The sequence below is a fragment of the Patagioenas fasciata genome, chromosome 19 (genome assembly GCF_037038585.1).
Source record: "Patagioenas fasciata isolate bPatFas1 chromosome 19, bPatFas1.hap1, whole genome shotgun sequence".
Lineage (NCBI taxonomy): Eukaryota > Metazoa > Chordata > Aves > Columbiformes > Columbidae > Patagioenas > Patagioenas fasciata.
The window spans coordinates 9149449-9166836 of record NC_092538.1 but is presented as its reverse complement, the minus strand read 5'-3'; the positions used below and the strand labels follow the sequence as shown (position 1 = coordinate 9166836).

Sequence of the window (17388 nt, the reverse complement as noted above, 5' to 3'; positions counted from 1 at the left end):
CCAGGACAAATGGCCCTGTCACACACACCCCGCAGCAGGGTGGCCCTGCAGATAGGCAGGGTGGGGACAGCTTGGCAGCCCCCGGCCACTCGATATCTGCAGCCAGACACGCTGCCCCAGCACAGCTGGGGGGACGTTTGTGGCACCTGGAGTCTCCACACCAGCTCCATGGTGACAGCCTGAGGGACACTTAGGCCACCTCTGCCCTGTGGGGTGCAGAGCCCCAGAGCAGGGCTGCCCTTGGGTGCGGTAGGTACAGAGAAGCCACCAGCCACGATGGGGACAATCCCATGGGCTTGGGGTACTCCTGGGGGCACTTTTCCTCTGCTCTGGGTGCTGGGGTGCCAGTGCTACAGTTTGGGGAGCATTACAGCCTCCCCCAGGACACCTCTGGGTCACAGACAGGAGAGGTTGGTCCCTTATAGCCCCCAAGTCCAGGTGTCTTCTTGCCCAGGGACAAGCTGGTCCTGGGGCTTGACCCAGTGCCGCCTCCTGCCGGGGCCTGGCCAGGCTGGGGGGAGTGTGGGTGATGCTGCCCCTGCTCCTGTCACCCAGCGGTGACAGCGGGTCTGGGGACACCTTGCGTGCCAGGGCAGGTCCCCGATAGCCAGGCGCTGCTGCTTATCATGGCCCCCACGCAGCCGGTGCCGGTGCGGGTTATCACCTCCCGGCAGGCGGGTTCCAGGAACGCGTCCTGGAGCAAACAACCCTGCGCGGTGGCACGGCTGGCTGCGGGACATGGTCCTGTGGGGACACACATGGCTGGGGACATGTATGACCAGGGTCATGCACAGGCGGGTGGTACTCATGGCCAGGGGCTGCAGACATTTGGGGACACACGTGGCCAGGGGACAATTACGACCAGGATTGTGTGCATTGAGGTGACAGAGCTCTCTTGGGGACACACTTGGGGACATGTCCTTTGAGGACACACAGCGGGGGGATCCATCCCTCCAAGGACACTTTCCCCTGAGCGGGGGGACACGCAGGCAGGGGACACATGCTCCCAGGGGACATGTCCCTCCAGGCTCACGCAGGGCTGGGGGACACATCCTTTTGGGGTGGGATGGACACGCTGCCAGGGGACACGTTCCTCAGGGCAGCACCAATGGCCAGGGGACACGGCGCTTTGGGGGTCACCCACCCTGGGGGACACAAGCTCCCTATACCCACATGTTATACCTCATCTGGGGGTGACCCCCGGCACTCACATGTCCCCCCATGATCTCCCCAAGCCCCATGGGTCCCCCACCCTGCCATGTCCAAAGCCCCTGTCCAGCGACTGGGGACCAGTTTGCAATGGGGAGCTCCCAGTTTTGGGTCCCCACACCTATGGGGAGAGACCATCCTGGTGGGGTTGATCAGGAGGACTGGGGGCCAGCCCCCCCAAAAAAAACACCCCCAAGCCCCCCATGGACTGTGCCAGGCTGGGGGGAGCTGCTTGGGGCTGTGCCCCCCCCAGGCATGAAGGGGTTAAGGGGCCCCGTCCAGCTGTGCGGGGCAGATGTGAGATATGCAGATGAGGCAGAGCAGGTTTTATAAGGCGGGTGCAGACCCTGCAGAGCCCCAGTGCCACCCCCATAGGTAGGTGTCACCCCTGGGGAGCTACTCCAGGGTGCTGGGATTTGGGGGGTAACAAGGAGGAGGAAGGGGGGATGTAAGGATTGGGGGGGCTGTTGGGAACCTCTGTCCTGCTACAGGGTGGTGGATGGGGAGGATAAGGATGCATTAAGGGGGTGCTGGGGGGGGCGGTATTTGGAACCTTCATCCCACTCTGGGGCAGCAGGACTGGGGGACTGGGGGCAGGGCCTGGGGGGTGCTGGAGTGGGGGGGCTGTTGGGAACCTCTGTCCTGCTCTGGGATGGTAGGATTGGGGGGACAGGGTAGAGGGGATGCTGAGGTTTGGGGTGGTGGCCCTGGTGCTGTGCTCCCTGACCGCGCTGTGCCCCCACACAGGAGCTGCCCCCACGGGCCCCCTTTGGGACACTGCCTGCTCCCCTGGGCAGGATATCATCGTATACTGTAAGTCGGCTATGAGACACTACAGTATAGATGATGTACTCCCCGGGGCTGCACCCGCCGACCGGCCCGGCCGCCACGTGGGACCACGACAATGTGGGGCACGGAGGGATGGGGGACACGGGGAGGGGGCAGGGGACACAGGAAAGGGACAGGGTGGGCATCTCCAGGTGCAGCCAAGGACCCACGGCTGGCGGGGAAACCGTTACCATTACTGTGTTTAGTAATGGTAACGGTTCTGCCGACGGCTGGGCGTGCGGCACGACATGGTGTGACACGGCATGGCATGACACGGCATGACACGGCATGGCATGACATGGCACAAGACGACATGTCACAGCGTGAACACAGCGATGGAGCCAGGGGCTCAGACATGGGGCAATAAAGGTGGTTATGGCACTGTGACTCCATCTGTCCTTCTTCACTGTGTCCCCTGGGGATGGCGGCCCAGTGGCTGGGCTGGGTCACTGGGGTGTACTGAGGTGTACTGGGGTGTACTGGGAGGGCTCAGGGGGTGCAGGGCAAGGGAGGGAACATTGAGGTGGAGGGGTCACAGGGGTGCAGGGGGTACCAGAGTGCACTGGGGTGTATTGTAGGGGATACTGGGGAGAACTGGGAGGCATCAGAATGTCTTGTGGAGGACACTGGGAAAATTTGGGGAGTATTGGGGTTGCGGGGGTGCACAGGGTTGCATTGAAGAGGGGAACTGGGAGCACTGGTGCTCACTGGGGAGCATGGGGCAATAGTTGGATGCATGGGGTGTGCTGTGGGGGGGCACTGGGCATCCTGGGGTGCACTGAGATGGACTGAGGAGTGTTGCAGAAAGCGCTGGGACACACTGGGCTCACTGGGACACACTGGGGTGTGTTGTAGAGGGCACCGGGGCTCACTGAGCTGTGTGGTGGGATCACTGGGGTCACTGAGGCATTGGGGGCACTGGGGACACTGGGAGCACGGGGGGCATCGGGGGCAACGGAGACACTGGGGACACTGCGGGCACTGGGGGCACTGGGGACACTGGGAGCACTGGGGGCACGGGGGACACTGGGGACACTGGGAGCACTGGGAGCACTGGGGGCACTGGGGACACTGGGAGCACTGGGAGCACTGGGGGCACTGGGGACACTGGGAGCACTGGGGGCGCTGGGAGCGCTGTGGGCACTGGGAGCACTGGGAGCACACTCTACGCCGCGCGGCGGGGCCGGCAGGGGGCGCTCCCGCCTCCCCGCCCATCTCCCCGCCCATTCCAGCCCAGCCCACCCGCTTCCTCCCCACAACCCCCTGCGGTGGGGAGCGGCGCGCTGGTCCCACCCGCCTACTCTCTACGCTCCCCCGCTTTGCACCAATGAGGGCGGGTGCTGCTGGCGCTCCCAGCCTGCCCCGCGGGGCAACATGGCGGCGCCCGCGGCGCTGCGTTCGGCGGCGGCCCGGGTCGTGCGCTGGGCTGCGGGAGCCGCCGCGGCGGGGCCGCTCCTGCTGGGCACAGGTGGGGCGGGCGCGGCCGGGGCCGAGGCCTCGCTCCGGGGGCGGCCGGGGCCGTGAGGCGGCGGGCGTGAGACCGGGGAAGCCGCGGGGCGCGTCTGTGCGGCAGCCGGGTGGCGGGGTCGCCGCGGAGCGGGGCCGTGGCCCTGGGGGAGGGGGCACCGCTGACCGGGGGCTGCAGGGTGGGCAGGAAAGGGACGGATCAATTTTGGGGTGGTTTCGGTGTATGTAGCGTAGGAAACAATTACCTTGCAAATATAATAGGCCCAGGCAGGATCTCTCAGCAAAGCGTATTTTAATAACGATTTTGTAAGATCGGGTGCTCTACCTAATGGCAAAAAGGCTGTGCTTAAATCCCCCCCAATCCCAGCTGCAATATCCCTCCCTTGTTCCCCTGTTGGGTACTGCAGGGTTTACAGACTACCTGATGTTTACGTATTTCATTTCCAATTGTAACAACTCCCTTCCCCTTATCGATCTATTTAGAATATGGATTCCTGACTCCTTGGCTAATCTTCCCCCTAGATGAACCTTTCAAATACAGATATCAGTATGTATTCTGGAATTAGTTAAAAGAGACTTTTACATTAAAGATTCGTAGTCTGTCTCTCAGACCTTCCCCCCTGGCTGGGGTCAGGTGCCAGGTCCCTAGTTTTGTAAAATCAACATTTCTTCTTTAAATATTCCTTACATGTAGCACATGCTGCTGCCCTTCCAGCCCGTGTCCCGGTGAGCTGTCCCCCATGGGTCACCGCGATCCCAGCCCGTTGGAGCGGCAGCAGCTCCGCGCTGGGCAGCATCCTGGGCATCCCCACCGAGAAGCCAAGCAGTGCCCTGGGCCAGCACCCACCGCCTGTTGCCACCAGCAAAGGTGAGTGATACCGGCTGCCGCCTGGATCCCTGTGCTGGGATGGACGGTCCTGACGCACTGCGGGGTTTAGCAGCGTCCGAGCTCCTTCTTTCCTTTGGCAGAGGAGCAAGATCGGCTGTTACAGGGTCGGCCTGACCAGCCCCAGAACCCCAAGGTTTTAAGAATCGCCATCATCGGTGCACCCAACGCTGGGAAGTCCACGCTCTGTAATCAGCTCTTGGGCAGAAAGGTAAAGCTGGGCTGCAGCAATGTGTTCAGGCTGCTGAGTTGCTTTGTTTGGTGTATTCTGGCAGTGTAATGTGTTTTATATCTTACAGGTTTTCCCTGTCTCTCAGAAAGTGCACACAACCCGGTGCAAAGCCCGAGGTGTCGTCACACACGAGGACACGCAGCTGGTGAGTCTCCAGGCCTGCTCCTGCCTGTGCCAGTGGGGAGCATTAACCAGAAAGTGCAGCTTTTTCTCATTTGTATCCCATGGGGTCAAGTTCTAGTTGTGCAAGTATCAGTTTCAGCCTGGCCAATAAATGCAAACTTACAAGATCTGTCTTTCCTCTTTCTAGATCATTCTGGATACACCTGGCCTCACTAATCCCTGTAAAGCCAAAAGGTATCGCCATGGCTGTGTGCAGAGTCGGGGGTTGTGTCTGTCAAGGTTCAATAAAACCAGAGAATTATTTTCACTGTGCTGAGTTTGTAAAATAGGAGTGACAGGAATGTATGTTTTTAACCTTATTTTGGCCTCTGAACTTAGTTTTGTTCCAATTTCAGTAGCATGGAGAGCCTGTGGAGTTTCTTGAGCTCTTTTATGTTTGATTGTGCATGTAATAAGGGGTGTTACAGCCCGTAAAGCAGCTTTGTGTCAGCTGGGATGATGAAAACTCTGGTTTTCTCCCCCTTTGAGGGGAAGCAAGACAGTTGTGATTGAGTGTGTCTGGCTTACTCATGTTTGTCTTTCAGACATAAATTAGAGGAAGCCATGCTGACAGACCCGTGGGACAGCATGAAACACGCAGATTTAGGTGGGTACTCAGCTCTTCTTCGATCAAGGCAAAGCTTTTATCTGCCACAGAAGTTTACAGCCTTGGTATCGGGGTGTTCACTGGGCAGCACAGGCAGCCCTGGGAGCACGAACTGGGAGGGAGGAGGGAAGGGCAGTGAAAAGGTTTGAAATACTGAGCTGAGGAGGGGATAAGAATTACCTGGTGATGAAGGGAGGCAGCTTGGGTTGATAATTGGGCTTGGATGTTGAGTTTTAGCATGTGTGGTGTTGTTGGGGTGACAGGTGTAAACTGCATTTTATTGTTTTATGAATTAAAATACTTCTTTTTGGTTCTATCTGTGTCCTCTCCTGTAGAAGAAAGAGAAGTAGTGGCAGCAGGAAAGTGACCACAGATGGTAGAGAAGCTGAAAATGAACATTTGGGAAAATGTGGGTTCATTATATTTCCCTCACTCTTTTCTGGCAGTTCTGGTTTTGGTGGATGTGTCGGATCACTGGACGCGAAACTCTCTGAGCAAGGAGGTGCTGAAGTGTCTGTCTCAGTTTCCCCAAATCCCCAGTGTCCTGGTTCTGAACAAGGTAAACAAGGAGCTTTTTCTTTCCACCCCTGCAGAACATTACACCGGTGTCATCAGACAGCACCCAGCATCAGCAACAACATGTTTTCAGGTCCCTGAGTCCGAGTGTGTTAAAAGACACCAGTTTCCCCCTCTACTCCCGTATGTTTAAGTGTCTGTGTGTGTATCCCTGAAGCTACGTGCTGCAGATTGGGATTGAAATCAGCCTGAGAATGGGAGCTGGGGTTGGTGTCAAACTGACAACGTTTGGACAAACTATGCAGGAACTGCCAACACACTCTGGTTTGGCCTCTGCTTAGAAAACCATCTGGTTCTGTCGCAGAAGCCTCGTCCTGCAGCAGCGGCCTCCCCTCAGTGGTTTATTCTGGTTCCTCCAGATCCAGGGCCCAGCTGCCAACCTCATTTAGGACAAACTCCTGACACCTCCCTCTCTCCCATTAGGTGGATCTGCTAAAGAATAAGTTCATCCTGCTGGAGCTAGTAACTGAGCTGACAGAGGGAATTGTAAACGGAAAGAAACTGGAAGTGAGTTCTGCATTTAAAGATAATTCCAGTTCTTCAGCAAGGTCTCCTGTGCAAATCACTCGGGCTTCTTCCCCTGAGAAGGGGGACAACACCTGGGACAACAGCAGTGATGTGAAGGCTTCCGAGTCCCGTCTTGGGACAGAAGAAGTGCAACAGCCAAAGCACTATGGACCCAGAGATCTAAAAAACATGAAAGGCTGGCCGTTCTTCCAGGAGATCTTCATGCTGGCAGCTCTCTGTGGGGAGGAGGTGGATACGCTCAAGGTAAGTGTGGTCTGAACTTCTGGTGTGCTCTGAGACTGCTGTGATCTTACTCTTGTGGGACCCCAGTACTTTGTGCTGAGCCTCATCTCCTGTGAGGAGGTGGCAGAGCTGCTGTTCTTGACCTGGAGTCAGGGGAAGTGTCACCTGTTGATGTGGAGTACGTCTGTACAGTATCTCTGGAGTTTTCTGTACAGAACTCTTACTTGGGGCTCTCCAAACAGCAGCCTGTTTATAGTGATGAAGCATTATCTTTCAGCTCCAAGGGACACTGGACTTTTATAACTCATGCAAATGGCTCTGGGGAGGTAGAACCCTCTGGCAGGATTTGAGTTTCAGAAGCTTCCCTTTCTCCTTTGCCCACCAAAGATACTAAACTACTGCCCCGATGCCTGACGAGCAGCAGTGTCCTCGTAGTGACTCGCTGCGAGATGAGCGCAGGGGCTGGTGGCACCGTGAGCGCGGTATGTGACGGCTGACGGGTGCGCTGTGTGTTTTGTGCTCACAGCGGTACCTCCTGCTGCAAGCCAAGCCAGGCGCCTGGGAGTTTCACAGCAGCGTTTTGACCAGCCAGTCGCCTCAAGAGATCTGCAATAACATCATCAGGGAGAAGATCTTGGAGTACCTGCCCCTGGAAGTGCCCTACAGTGTGATTCAGGTGGGAAGAGTGCACAAGCAGACTTGCCTATCAGCCGTTTCATTGGAAATATCAGACTGTGTTCTGAGAATCACTTTGTTTGAATTTGTGAAATCTGCCAGATGCTTTACAGGCCCCGTGGGGTGACTTGGAACTTGCGTGTCAGGTGCTGGGAGAACCTTTGGGTGTTCGAAAGGGCCACCCTTGTGTGTTGGTGTCCGGGAGTTGAGCTGTCACCTCTGAGGCGGCAGCGTTTGCTGTTCCTGAGGTGCTTTGCAGAACTACTGAGCGTGCGTTTGCTGTTCCAGGTGACTGAGATGTGGGAGGAAGGACCGAGCGGGGAGCTCCTCATCGCGCAGAAGCTCTTAGTCCCGAGAAAGTCCCACATGGTGAGTAACAGAAGAGAGATGAAGTGCTGGGGAGCATGGAAGGAGGTTCCATGTTCTCGCTGTGATCCACTCTCCCTCATTTGTGGGGTCTCCTAACACGATCGCAGGTTGTTTGGGAACAGCTCGCACCTTTCTGAAGTTGCCCACGGTTTGATTTTTGGGATTTCTCCAACTGCTCTATCTCCTTTAATTGCTTCTGTGGCTGCACCGTGGGTTTTTTGGGTGATGTAAGAATGAGCATGGTGATTTTTCTCTCTGGGTTTTCATGCAGACAATGTTGATTGGAAGAGGAGGGAAGGTCATCAGCAGGATTGTCCAGGAGGCTGGCCAGGACCTGATGAACGTTTTCCTGTGTGATGTCCGCTTGAGGCTCCAGGTGGAGGTGAAGAGTTGAACTCTGTGTATGATATAACAACGCTTGAGCTCTCTGGTCACGTGGAGAAACTGGACCTGTGTTCCCCTGCGGGTATCTTGGCACCTTTGTTCAGTCCAGAAACAAAGGATGATGGAGTTGGTGTAGCGGGCTGAAGTAGAATATATTATTCTTTGTGGAAGTGGCCCAAACTGGCTGTTGCAGCTGAAGAGAAGCCCAGAGTGGGAATTTCATCTCTGTACGGCACTGTGCTCAAGTGCTGGGAGCACTGAGTAGTTTCTTGCCAGAATTCCGGGTTATAAATGAACATCCCAGAGCACGGTGGCCCCAAACTGCTGCCCTGGCAGTTAAACAGGGAGATCTGGTGGGGTCTGCTGGGGACTCTGCTCCTGCCTGGAGCCCAAACCCGCCCGGTAAATCCTTTGCCCACCGTCCCTCTCTGGTGCAACGTGACACAGATGTTTTACCTGCCTGTGTCTGAGCTGCTGAAGGCTTCAACCCTCAGGAATGCAAGATCCCCTGAAATTGGGCTCAGAAGCCACCGGAGCTGCGCATTCTCCTGCTCTGTTTCCCCTGAGCAGAAGATGCCATGGTCCCTTGAACGCTTCTGTCCCACTTTTGTATTTTCCTTGCAATAAAACGAGGTCCCAGCACAAGCGATTGTTCTCATCTCCTTTTTTCCTCCCTGTCAGCAACACCCCAGCGCCGCCACCTTCCACCCGTTCTATTCCGACTAAAACCAGAACACTTTTCTGTCTTCCCTTGTTTTTCTAGATCCCATTTCCTGATCCGTGGCTTCTGAAGGTTACACCTTGCAGGGAAAAAAAGCCGAGTAAGCTTGTTTTGAGGGGTTGGGGGTGTTTCAGCGGGTGGTGGTGTGAGGGGGTGGCCATTCCCTCTGTGTGCGCAGAGGTCAGGATGTCACCGTGTCACCACAGAGCCACTTCCCGGGCAGGAGATGGGATGGAGCTGAGCACCCAAGTGATGATGGCTCCCGGATGGAGCTGAGCACCCAAGTGATGACGGCTCCTGGGGGCAAAGGAAAAGCTCCTGGTGTGGGAATGGGTGAAGTCTCTTGCCTTCCCGACCTCCTTATTAATGAGTTGGGATAATTAGGTTAAGTAGCCCATTGCAAGCCAGTGGCACCGCTGCAAACAGCCGCTCTCCTGCGGCGGGGAAGGGGTTTTCATTGGCTTCGGGAAGGCGGCCGGGGGGATTCGCGGAGGTGTTGGTCCGGTAGTGAGGACGGGACCCCCCCCCCTGCCCCGCGTTGTGTCCCCGGCACCGCAAGGGGGCGGCGCGGCGCGGCTCTCCCGGCCCCTCCCCCCTCTCCCCCTCCGGCGGCGGCGGCGCACGCGCGGGGGGGGCGGGGCGGCGGGGCCGTTGGCGGGCGGCGCGCGTGCGCGGGAGCGGCTGGCGCAGCCACCACGGCGGAGAGCGGGCGGCGGCGCGCGGCGGGGCCGGCACGGGCACAGCGGCGGCGGCGCCATGAGGCCCGGGCAGGGGCACCGAGAGTAAGTACGAGGCGGGGCTGAGCCACCCCGCTGAGCGGCGGGACCGGCGCGGCCAGCACCCCCCCCCCCTCCGCCTCATTGTCCTTCCCGGGTGTCCCCTCCCCCCACTCTCTGAGGCGGCGTGAGGTGCCCCCCGCTGTCGTGACCCTCCCCCCTGTCGCGACAGAGCGGCTCCGCCGGCCCCCCCGTCCCGTCCCTCCGCCGCACCCCGGGAGCGGCCCCGGCCCACCCGCCCCCCCCTCCCCGGGGCCTCGTCCCCTCAGCCCGGAGCTCCCGGCTCGTCCTTGTGAGGGGACACCCAGGCCCCTCTGCCCCCCTCCCCCGGGGCTCTCCAGCGCCTTTCCCTCGGTATCAAACACTGCGGGAATCGCGATAACACGTCAGGCGTCGCGACAGAGAAATGCGAAATTCAGGGGAAAAAAAAAAGGGGGGGTTGCGGTTGCGATGGGTGCAAATCCTTTGTGTAATTCTTTCCCGAGGAAAGTGCCCTTTTGCGAGAGGTATCGTTAATAAATTCGCCGCCGTCCCTATTTGCTACCGAACGTTTTTCAGGCACCGTAACGCGAGCGTGGAGAAAACTGCAGAGCTTGACTTCCCTGTGTTCGGTCCACTCGTGCAGGCAAAAGTACTTAAATCCTTTTGGTTCTGCAGCGTAAGAGCTTCCCAGAGCAGCACCTGCGAGGGCTGACAGACACGTTTTATCCTCCTCTTGGTATCGCCTCTAATTGCTCGCTACAAGTTTTAGAATAAATTGCAGATGCAGGTTAGTTAGTCCAGTAACAATTCATTGCACTCACTTCTTGTAATAGCCCTAATTCTTCTTTTTTTTAAACACGATGTCTCCAGAAAACCCAAGTTTATTTGGAAAACTTTTTACAGCAATACTTCTACCTTTTTATTGTACAAACCCACTTCTTTGTTGTCCTCAGGACATGAGGTTGGGTTCCCGAGTGATGTCATTTGTGCCGGAGCAACAGCGATGACTTTGTGGCTGAATAAATCCTGCTGGACGTGTCAGGCTCCGTGATTTTGTGTGTGTGCGCTCTGTAGAAACTTCGTCTGATTCAGCAGCCGGCTGAGAAAATTCTGTGATCGCTGCTACGTAGGCAGTAAGGGAATATAGTGATGATAGCTGCTTTTTTCCTTTCAGTGTGTGTATTTCTGTATTTTTTCCCCACCTGAAGATTTTGAGCTTGTTAGAGTGTTTAAGTAAATACATAAAGCAGTGGGGAAAGACACTGTTGAAGCATTTTAGAGATACTGGAGCTGAAGAGCAGCCTGGGGAGTGAAGGGTGCAGGGAGAGCGTGCAGGTGGGTCTGGTGTCCTGTACAGCCTGCCCAGAGCTACTGAAAACTCTGGAAAACAAAATGAAGGCAGCGACAACACAAAGCGAGCAGCAGCGAATCAACTGACCAGTCATTTTTACTAGAGGAAGGTTTGGGTCAAAAGCAAGTGTATGTCAGAACAAACCGAGGGTAAGATTTGAAATAAATACAGGATCTAAGCTTTCGGAGGAAATGCTTCCATAAAAGAAAGGCTATGAATTTTTAAAATCATATTTACACTGCAATGTAGGATTTCTGAGGTGAAGAGATCAGAGATTGACCCTTCTCAGGGCGAGTCACAGGTCAAGCTGGAGCTTGAAGATGGATTGATGAATAGGCTGTAATTTACAAGCATCACTTCAAATATTTTCAATATTTCTCAACTATTTTAAGAAGGCATATTGAGTTAAAGCCCAGCCAGCCTGATAGTCTAGAGAGAGGAAGGATGTGTATTGCTGGAAAAAGAATTAAGCAAAAATAGATAAATCTGACATAATGGATGACAAGGGAAAGATGATTGCTGAAAGATGCTGGCGTGCTCTCTGTTCCTTCATGCTTGGCGTATATTTTGTTACCTTACATGGCTTTTGAAGCGTAAAAGAAAAGAAAAATCTCATTTTGTGCTGAGATAAAAGAAAAGGCAAGTGCTTAAATTCTGTTAAGCATCAGCTTTGATGGTGACATTAAGTAGTGACCTTATTTGCGGTTACCCTTCAGTCATTTTGTGAACTTTTCAACTGAATAAACAGAGTGCTTAGCACCAAATAAATACCATTTAATAAGATGGTATTTTTGATCCCCATTTCACTTCACATTGCAAACGGTTTCACGCTTTTTTTCTGCTTGAGCACAGCCTGGGGTACTATTTCTGTTAATAGCATTAAAAAATGTTGGAGAATGTCCATATAGTATTGGTTTTTTCTCCAAATATAAAATTAAGGAACCCTTATGTTCTCTGTAACTTGGATATTTGCCTTCATTTAAGTCTTATTTGTATTTGTTTCAAGTTGTCCTCTGATACATAATCTTTTATATTTACGTTTGTTTCTGGGAAGTGTTACCAGATCAAGAGGCGAGTAAGGATTTTGTCAAGGATGGAAGTGTCTGTATTTCCCGGAAACACAGGCTGGTGGATCTTCACCTTCACGTGCTGAAATTCCTGGATGTGGGATATAAACTTTATAGGTGTTTCCTCCCCGGGGCAATACTTTTCTTTTTCACCATGGTTTGTCCATTTATCTTTTCTCTTCTTTGGTGTTGCCCTGACTTTCCCCAACCCAAAGCCTCCATTGCAGAAGCATTTTGTATCCTATAGGCTTGTTCATCTTCAGTGGGGTAATAGTGAGCTACTGATTTATGAAGATGTGAGATGAAGTAATGTCCGTTCTGTATATCTCCAAAGCTTGCTAACTTCCAGGATTCTGGGATTTATGGAGTTACTAAATGCACCAGCCTGACTTGATTTATTTAAGAGATGATCAGAAAGTTTAAATAATTGCTTTAAGAACATGTAGTTCACTGAAATGCTACACCCAGCAGTCAAGTAACAGGTCACTCTGTCGTGTTGTGGACTGTAAGCTGGGCCTGCTGACTCCTCTGGGGCTGTTTATGGGGTAATATGCTCCTTAAGATGAGTAAAGGTTTCACAGTTCTGTGCATCTGTATGGGAGGGTATTAACTCTCTGCTTTCAGTTTTCAGCACTTTAAATGTTTTCAAACTTGGAAGTTAAGTGAATAATTTCAGTTTGTATTCCTTGTGTGGCATACCCTGTTCTCATTTTCCCATTGCATTTGGTGACTCGTATTAAAATCTTAACCATCACAATCTTTGAGCGATTTTTCTTTCGATAGCAGATCATTAATTTGAATCTGAATGCTAAAACGAGTTTGTCACACTATTCATCTTTTTTCATTCTAAAAAACATTGCTTTACAAATACTGATTCAGCTTCTTAGCAACAAAGCTCCTGAAAAGGCGTTCTGCTAACTGGCATCAGAAAAGTTGGTTTTCGCTTTGCCCAAATGGGTTGTGTTCCTCAAAAGCTAAGCCTACTATTCCAAATAGTCCTAGCTTGGCTTAGGTCTTGCCTACACCTGGAGCTGACAGGGACTTGCGTGTTCCTCGCCTGACAGTTTACATGTTTTTAGTAATTTAATTTAAATAGGCATTTGAAAAACTGGCAGTGACTGTGGCTCATGGCTGGTTCATCTTCGCAGACCCTATAGACGCCTTTTCCTTATTTCGGTGCATTCTGTCTGGATGTCTCTTCATGCCTCCCTGCTCATTTTGTATTTGGTGTGTTGTTGCTCTAATTATTCTCCCGTCATGCTCAGGAATTAAGCATAGTTGATGTATTCCCATTGCTTAACTTGTTTATACTGTGTTTTCGGATTAGTCCAAGTTTCCAGGAATCGTCAGGAAAACTCTGACATTTCGTTACTGAATGAATTTCACAATAGTGTAGTTTGGCTGTGGTCTGGCTGTGGTACCAAATAATGGGGTGTAGTACTAGGGGGTGTGCTGGGTCAAGTCCTGTGCAGCGATGCTGAGTCTGGACGGTGTTGTACGTGGAGCAGTGGAGCTGAACATCTGGATAATTGATGTATTTGGAGATAACTAAACTGCTCCAGGCTTTTGAATAGATGCATTGATGGGTATGCTATAGGGAAATGTGTTAGAAAACAGGTTTTCTGTAAACGCAACATGTCTGAGACAAACCTTTAAGTAAAATTCTGTTGGATTAAGTGACGGATCCAGCGTCCACCAGGAGCGGGCTCTGTGGCATCTTTGGTGTGCAATGAGCGAGGTTTTTTGATTTCTTACAATGTCTGTAGTAATGTAGAAAAGGTGAACCATGAAAGTGAAGCTATTTTTAGTATTTTTTTAAAAGTCAAAAATGATCCACCAAGTGATACGCTGCTGACGTCTGTAGCGCCACCAACCCAATTAAGGTGCCGTATATTGTTTCCAGCAAGATTCTGATTGTTTCTAATTTGGGAACCATGTGAGAGAGGATGGAAATAGGTGAAACGATGTGCTTTGCTGGTCAGCGTGGATCTGCCATCCAGTTGTTCTCTGTCATTTCTATCATTTCTTGTACTTGGTCCATCTCCTTCACAGCCAAGGTGGTGGCCACACACAGCCTTCCCAGGTGATTTCTTCATATATGGTGGACCTGGTGGAGAAAAATTACTTGTTGCTATAGGGCAGTGGACAAAAAAAGTCGTGTCTGTTTTTACTTGATCAAATATTGCATAAGGCAAGAGTTCAGTGTTGTAGACTTTATTTTTCATTTCCTGACCCCCGCGTATCCTTTGTCGTATCCTGCTCTCCCCCTCTTGCCGGCGCGTTGTTAAACCTGAGGACTTGCCCTTTCCTGTGCCTTGTTCCTCTCCATCGGCAGTTTCTGCACGCTGAACGCTTTGAGAAACATCCTACGATTGCTCTCTTGACCCAATACCATGTGTATATATAGTTTAAATTCTGTTGGATGGAAATAGCATTGTATGAACCTTTAAAAAAAAAATACACAGATGCTCCCGCTCTCCAAAGTAAACTTCCTCCTGTGCTAATCTTTTTTTAAAATTTGGAATGGAAAAAGCAGACTTTTTAACATCTGGAAAGGGGAGCTCTTCATGCCTGCTTTATCCTTCTTCAGCATTTGTTTTTCGTTCATCCTTTTCCTTATTTTTTGTCTTCTGAGCTGGAGGAACGTCGCGCGCTTTGGCTTTGTTGTGGACGGGAAAATTAGGTATTTGGTTGCCCTTCTCTTCCAGCGCATCAGTCCGTTCTGATTCTAGGTTGGTTTGCTTTCCTCAGCTATAGAAAAGCTCCCAGCTTTTGCCTAGAAAGGGGAATGTGTTCCTAGAGCTGTTAATTCATGCATCCTTTGACTTCAAATTGTTCACAACTATGCTCAGCATTTGTGAATGAGCGTGGAGGAAAATCAATACGTGACAAGGGCAGAGCAGGAAAGGGAAAACAGCCCTTCCAACGCCTTTTTCCTGCTCACACCATTGCCTGATTCTTAGTTTTCCTGCCTGTGAACTCTTGAGTGTTTAGATGTAGAAATGGCTTGTTTTGGAACAAGTCGCTTTTAAGATCGTTTCCAGAATTTGTGTGTAATTTAATCCCATTCAGTTTTGCTGCTCTGATTTGTGTTTCGCTTGTCCTGCGAGACTTCGGGTGACTCTTCCTCCCTATATATCCCAGTATTTTCTAGAAATTTGGGGGGGTTTCCAGTCAAAACTGTAAGAGCGTTTATGAAGCCTTTTATACTTTTTCTAGTCCCTGTTTCTTTCTATTCATTGACAGGTATTTTTTTTTTTTACAATTGTTATTTTGTTAAAATCATCTTAATGTTTCAAAAATGTGACTTGAGTTTCTCTGAAGGATCTCATTAGTGACTATTGTTTAAATACTCTTGAAATGGAATGCATGTACTTTAGAAGTTAACCTGGATAATACACTCAATATTTCTGATGTATATTCTCTCCTATTTACTATTCATTTCCAACACAGCTTAGTTAAATATCTCAGGTCGTCTTCTTAATTACAGATTACCAATGAGTGAAGTTGCTGATGAAGAACCCAAAGAGTGACAACTCAAAATGTGACAGTACAATGTAACGTTTTCAACCACTTAAATTGAAGTTGAGGCAGGAAAGAATTAAGATTTTGCATACTTCCATCTAGTGTGCGTGAGGGAAATTGCATCCGTGGTTAAAATCCCAGCCAGTTGGGCAAGGACCATCCCAACCCTTGGCCTTTGTCGAGCAGGTATTGCTGATAAACTGTGGAGCATCCCAGGGCTGACAGATTTGAGCTCTAAGTATTTATGCGGCGGTAGCTTTGCCATGTCCATAAAATGGTGACGCACGCGGTTTAAGAAAAATCACCTTTCACCGTGTGGCGTTCGTGCTCTGCTTCAGTGTGTTCTGCTCTATTTACTTGTCATTCTGTGCTAGAATTTCAGCTGCTTGATTTATGAATTATTGCCATTGAAATAAAATTAAAGTGGCTGTTCAGTTATTTAAGAGCCAATTAAATCTGATTTTATTCTGATGTAACATTTCCAGTGAAAGCGCATAAAATGCAGTCTGTAGAGGAAAGTTAGATCTAAAAATGTTTAGTGTTTATTTTTTATAATCTGTGCTTTGGACGGCTTGACTTGCCAAATAAAATCCATTGCAATCTCACAGCAGTGAATTCAGATTTTAAAAGTCACTCTGTATAAGAAAATAAACCAGTTTTGGTGTTTTCAGTGATCCTGTATGAACCTTTAGCCACGGCTACTGGTTGGAGAATGTATTCAACCAGAAGAAATTAATTTCTCTTGTTTGCGATGCTTTTGAAGAAGGTAATAATATATCTACTCGCGTTTGGTGACTTCCAAAGGTAGAAACAAGGGGTCTTGTGGGACTCACGTTTCCCGAATCGTGGGCTGTGTTGGGGGATCAGCGTTTAGATTCGTTGAGTTTCGGCTATCAGAATGAGCAGGCACTTCTCATTCTGTGTGGCAATTAAAATGTATCTCTTGATTGTGGTGTTTCTTATTAGTAGAAATGACAGTGCCAATCCCAGGTTTGTTTTGACAGTTTAACACCCTATATTATGTCTTTCTGTGGGCTGGGCGGGTGCCGACTGAAACTATTTTGATATTCAGGGTCTGTTTTGCCTTATTTTTTATTAAAAATAAATCATATTGATGTGGATATAATTTCATTTCTAACTAGACAAGCCTGCACTAGCCAGCTCTCGAGTTTGTGGTGTCTGTCTCCGACAAGATTACAGATACGGAGAAAATGATTTATTTTAGTTTCCAAAGCTTAGATAAAGCTCTGGTTTTGTGCAGATGGCACTGAAAGGATAACACATAGCTCAGATAAATTGGTATAAAGCACCATATATTTGTACCAGAATCTGAATCTTCAGTACATCAGTAATATTGGGATTTATATTACTATTGTACTAGCCTGTTTTTTTTTTTCAGCAGATAGAATTAATTGCCAGGTATAGAGGTCATTTGGGTTGATATACTCCAGTCTGGCTGTTCTATGGTGGGGTGTTTCCAGCCCGGAGCTCCAAAAAGCTGTTGGGAATTGTCTGGTTGATATTGGAGAATGCTTTGGGCTTTTTGGGTGGAAAAACATTGAGAGCAGTGCAGAGCAGGAGCACGAGGGTTGGAGATTGTTTGTATGGTACCTGCTCCTCCATCAAAGGCTCTTAGAAAATGCTTTAGTAGAGCATGATAAAGCAAATCCTGATAGCTGCACTAATTCTAAATAAATGTTTACTAAACAACATTAATGGATTTAAAATGTTTTTAGGAATAGTTATTAGTCCTTCAGTCTCGTATGGTGAAGGGAGTTTTGTCTCAATGGGGGGGCTGCCATTTTAATGCTTCCTGGCAGG

At 50.7% G+C, this 17388-nt stretch overlaps 2 protein-coding genes across 8 annotated transcripts in view; both read left to right on the top strand.

Moving 5' to 3' along the window:
- Window positions 1–3352: 3352 nt before the first annotated feature.
- ERAL1 (Era like 12S mitochondrial rRNA chaperone 1) lies at window positions 3353–8790 on the top strand. 3 transcript variants are annotated; one of them, XM_065853465.2, is made up of 11 exons: window positions 3353–3505; window positions 4199–4372; window positions 4474–4601; window positions 4690–4767; window positions 4933–4979; window positions 5330–5391; window positions 5838–5950; window positions 6391–6738; window positions 7244–7393; window positions 7681–7761; window positions 8033–8790. In XM_065853465.2, the coding sequence occupies exons 1-11, from the start codon at window positions 3412–3414 to the stop codon at window positions 8153–8155; spliced, it is 1398 nt and encodes a 465-aa protein (XP_065709537.1). In that variant the 5' UTR covers window positions 3353–3411; the 3' UTR covers window positions 8156–8790. The 3 variants fall into 3 exon arrangements, with proteins under 3 accessions (XP_065709537.1, XP_065709538.1, XP_071673082.1); XM_065853466.2 differs by having other exon boundaries at window positions 3390–3505; window positions 4220–4372; XM_071816981.1 differs by lacking the exon at window positions 3353–3505 and adding an exon at window positions 3699–4051.
- A 747-nt stretch (window positions 8791–9537) lies between these two features.
- Window positions 9538–17388, top strand: part of FAM222B (family with sequence similarity 222 member B) — a 36021-nt gene continuing 28170 nt past the window's right edge. For 4 of the 5 annotated variants that reach the window (XR_011741886.1, XR_011741885.1, XR_011741884.1 and 1 more), the window contains exon 1: window positions 9538–9648. The gene's annotated coding sequence lies outside the window, so the exon portion shown is untranslated. The remainder of the gene's footprint in view (window positions 9649–17388) is intronic. The other variant, XM_065853309.2, reaches the window with a different exon arrangement.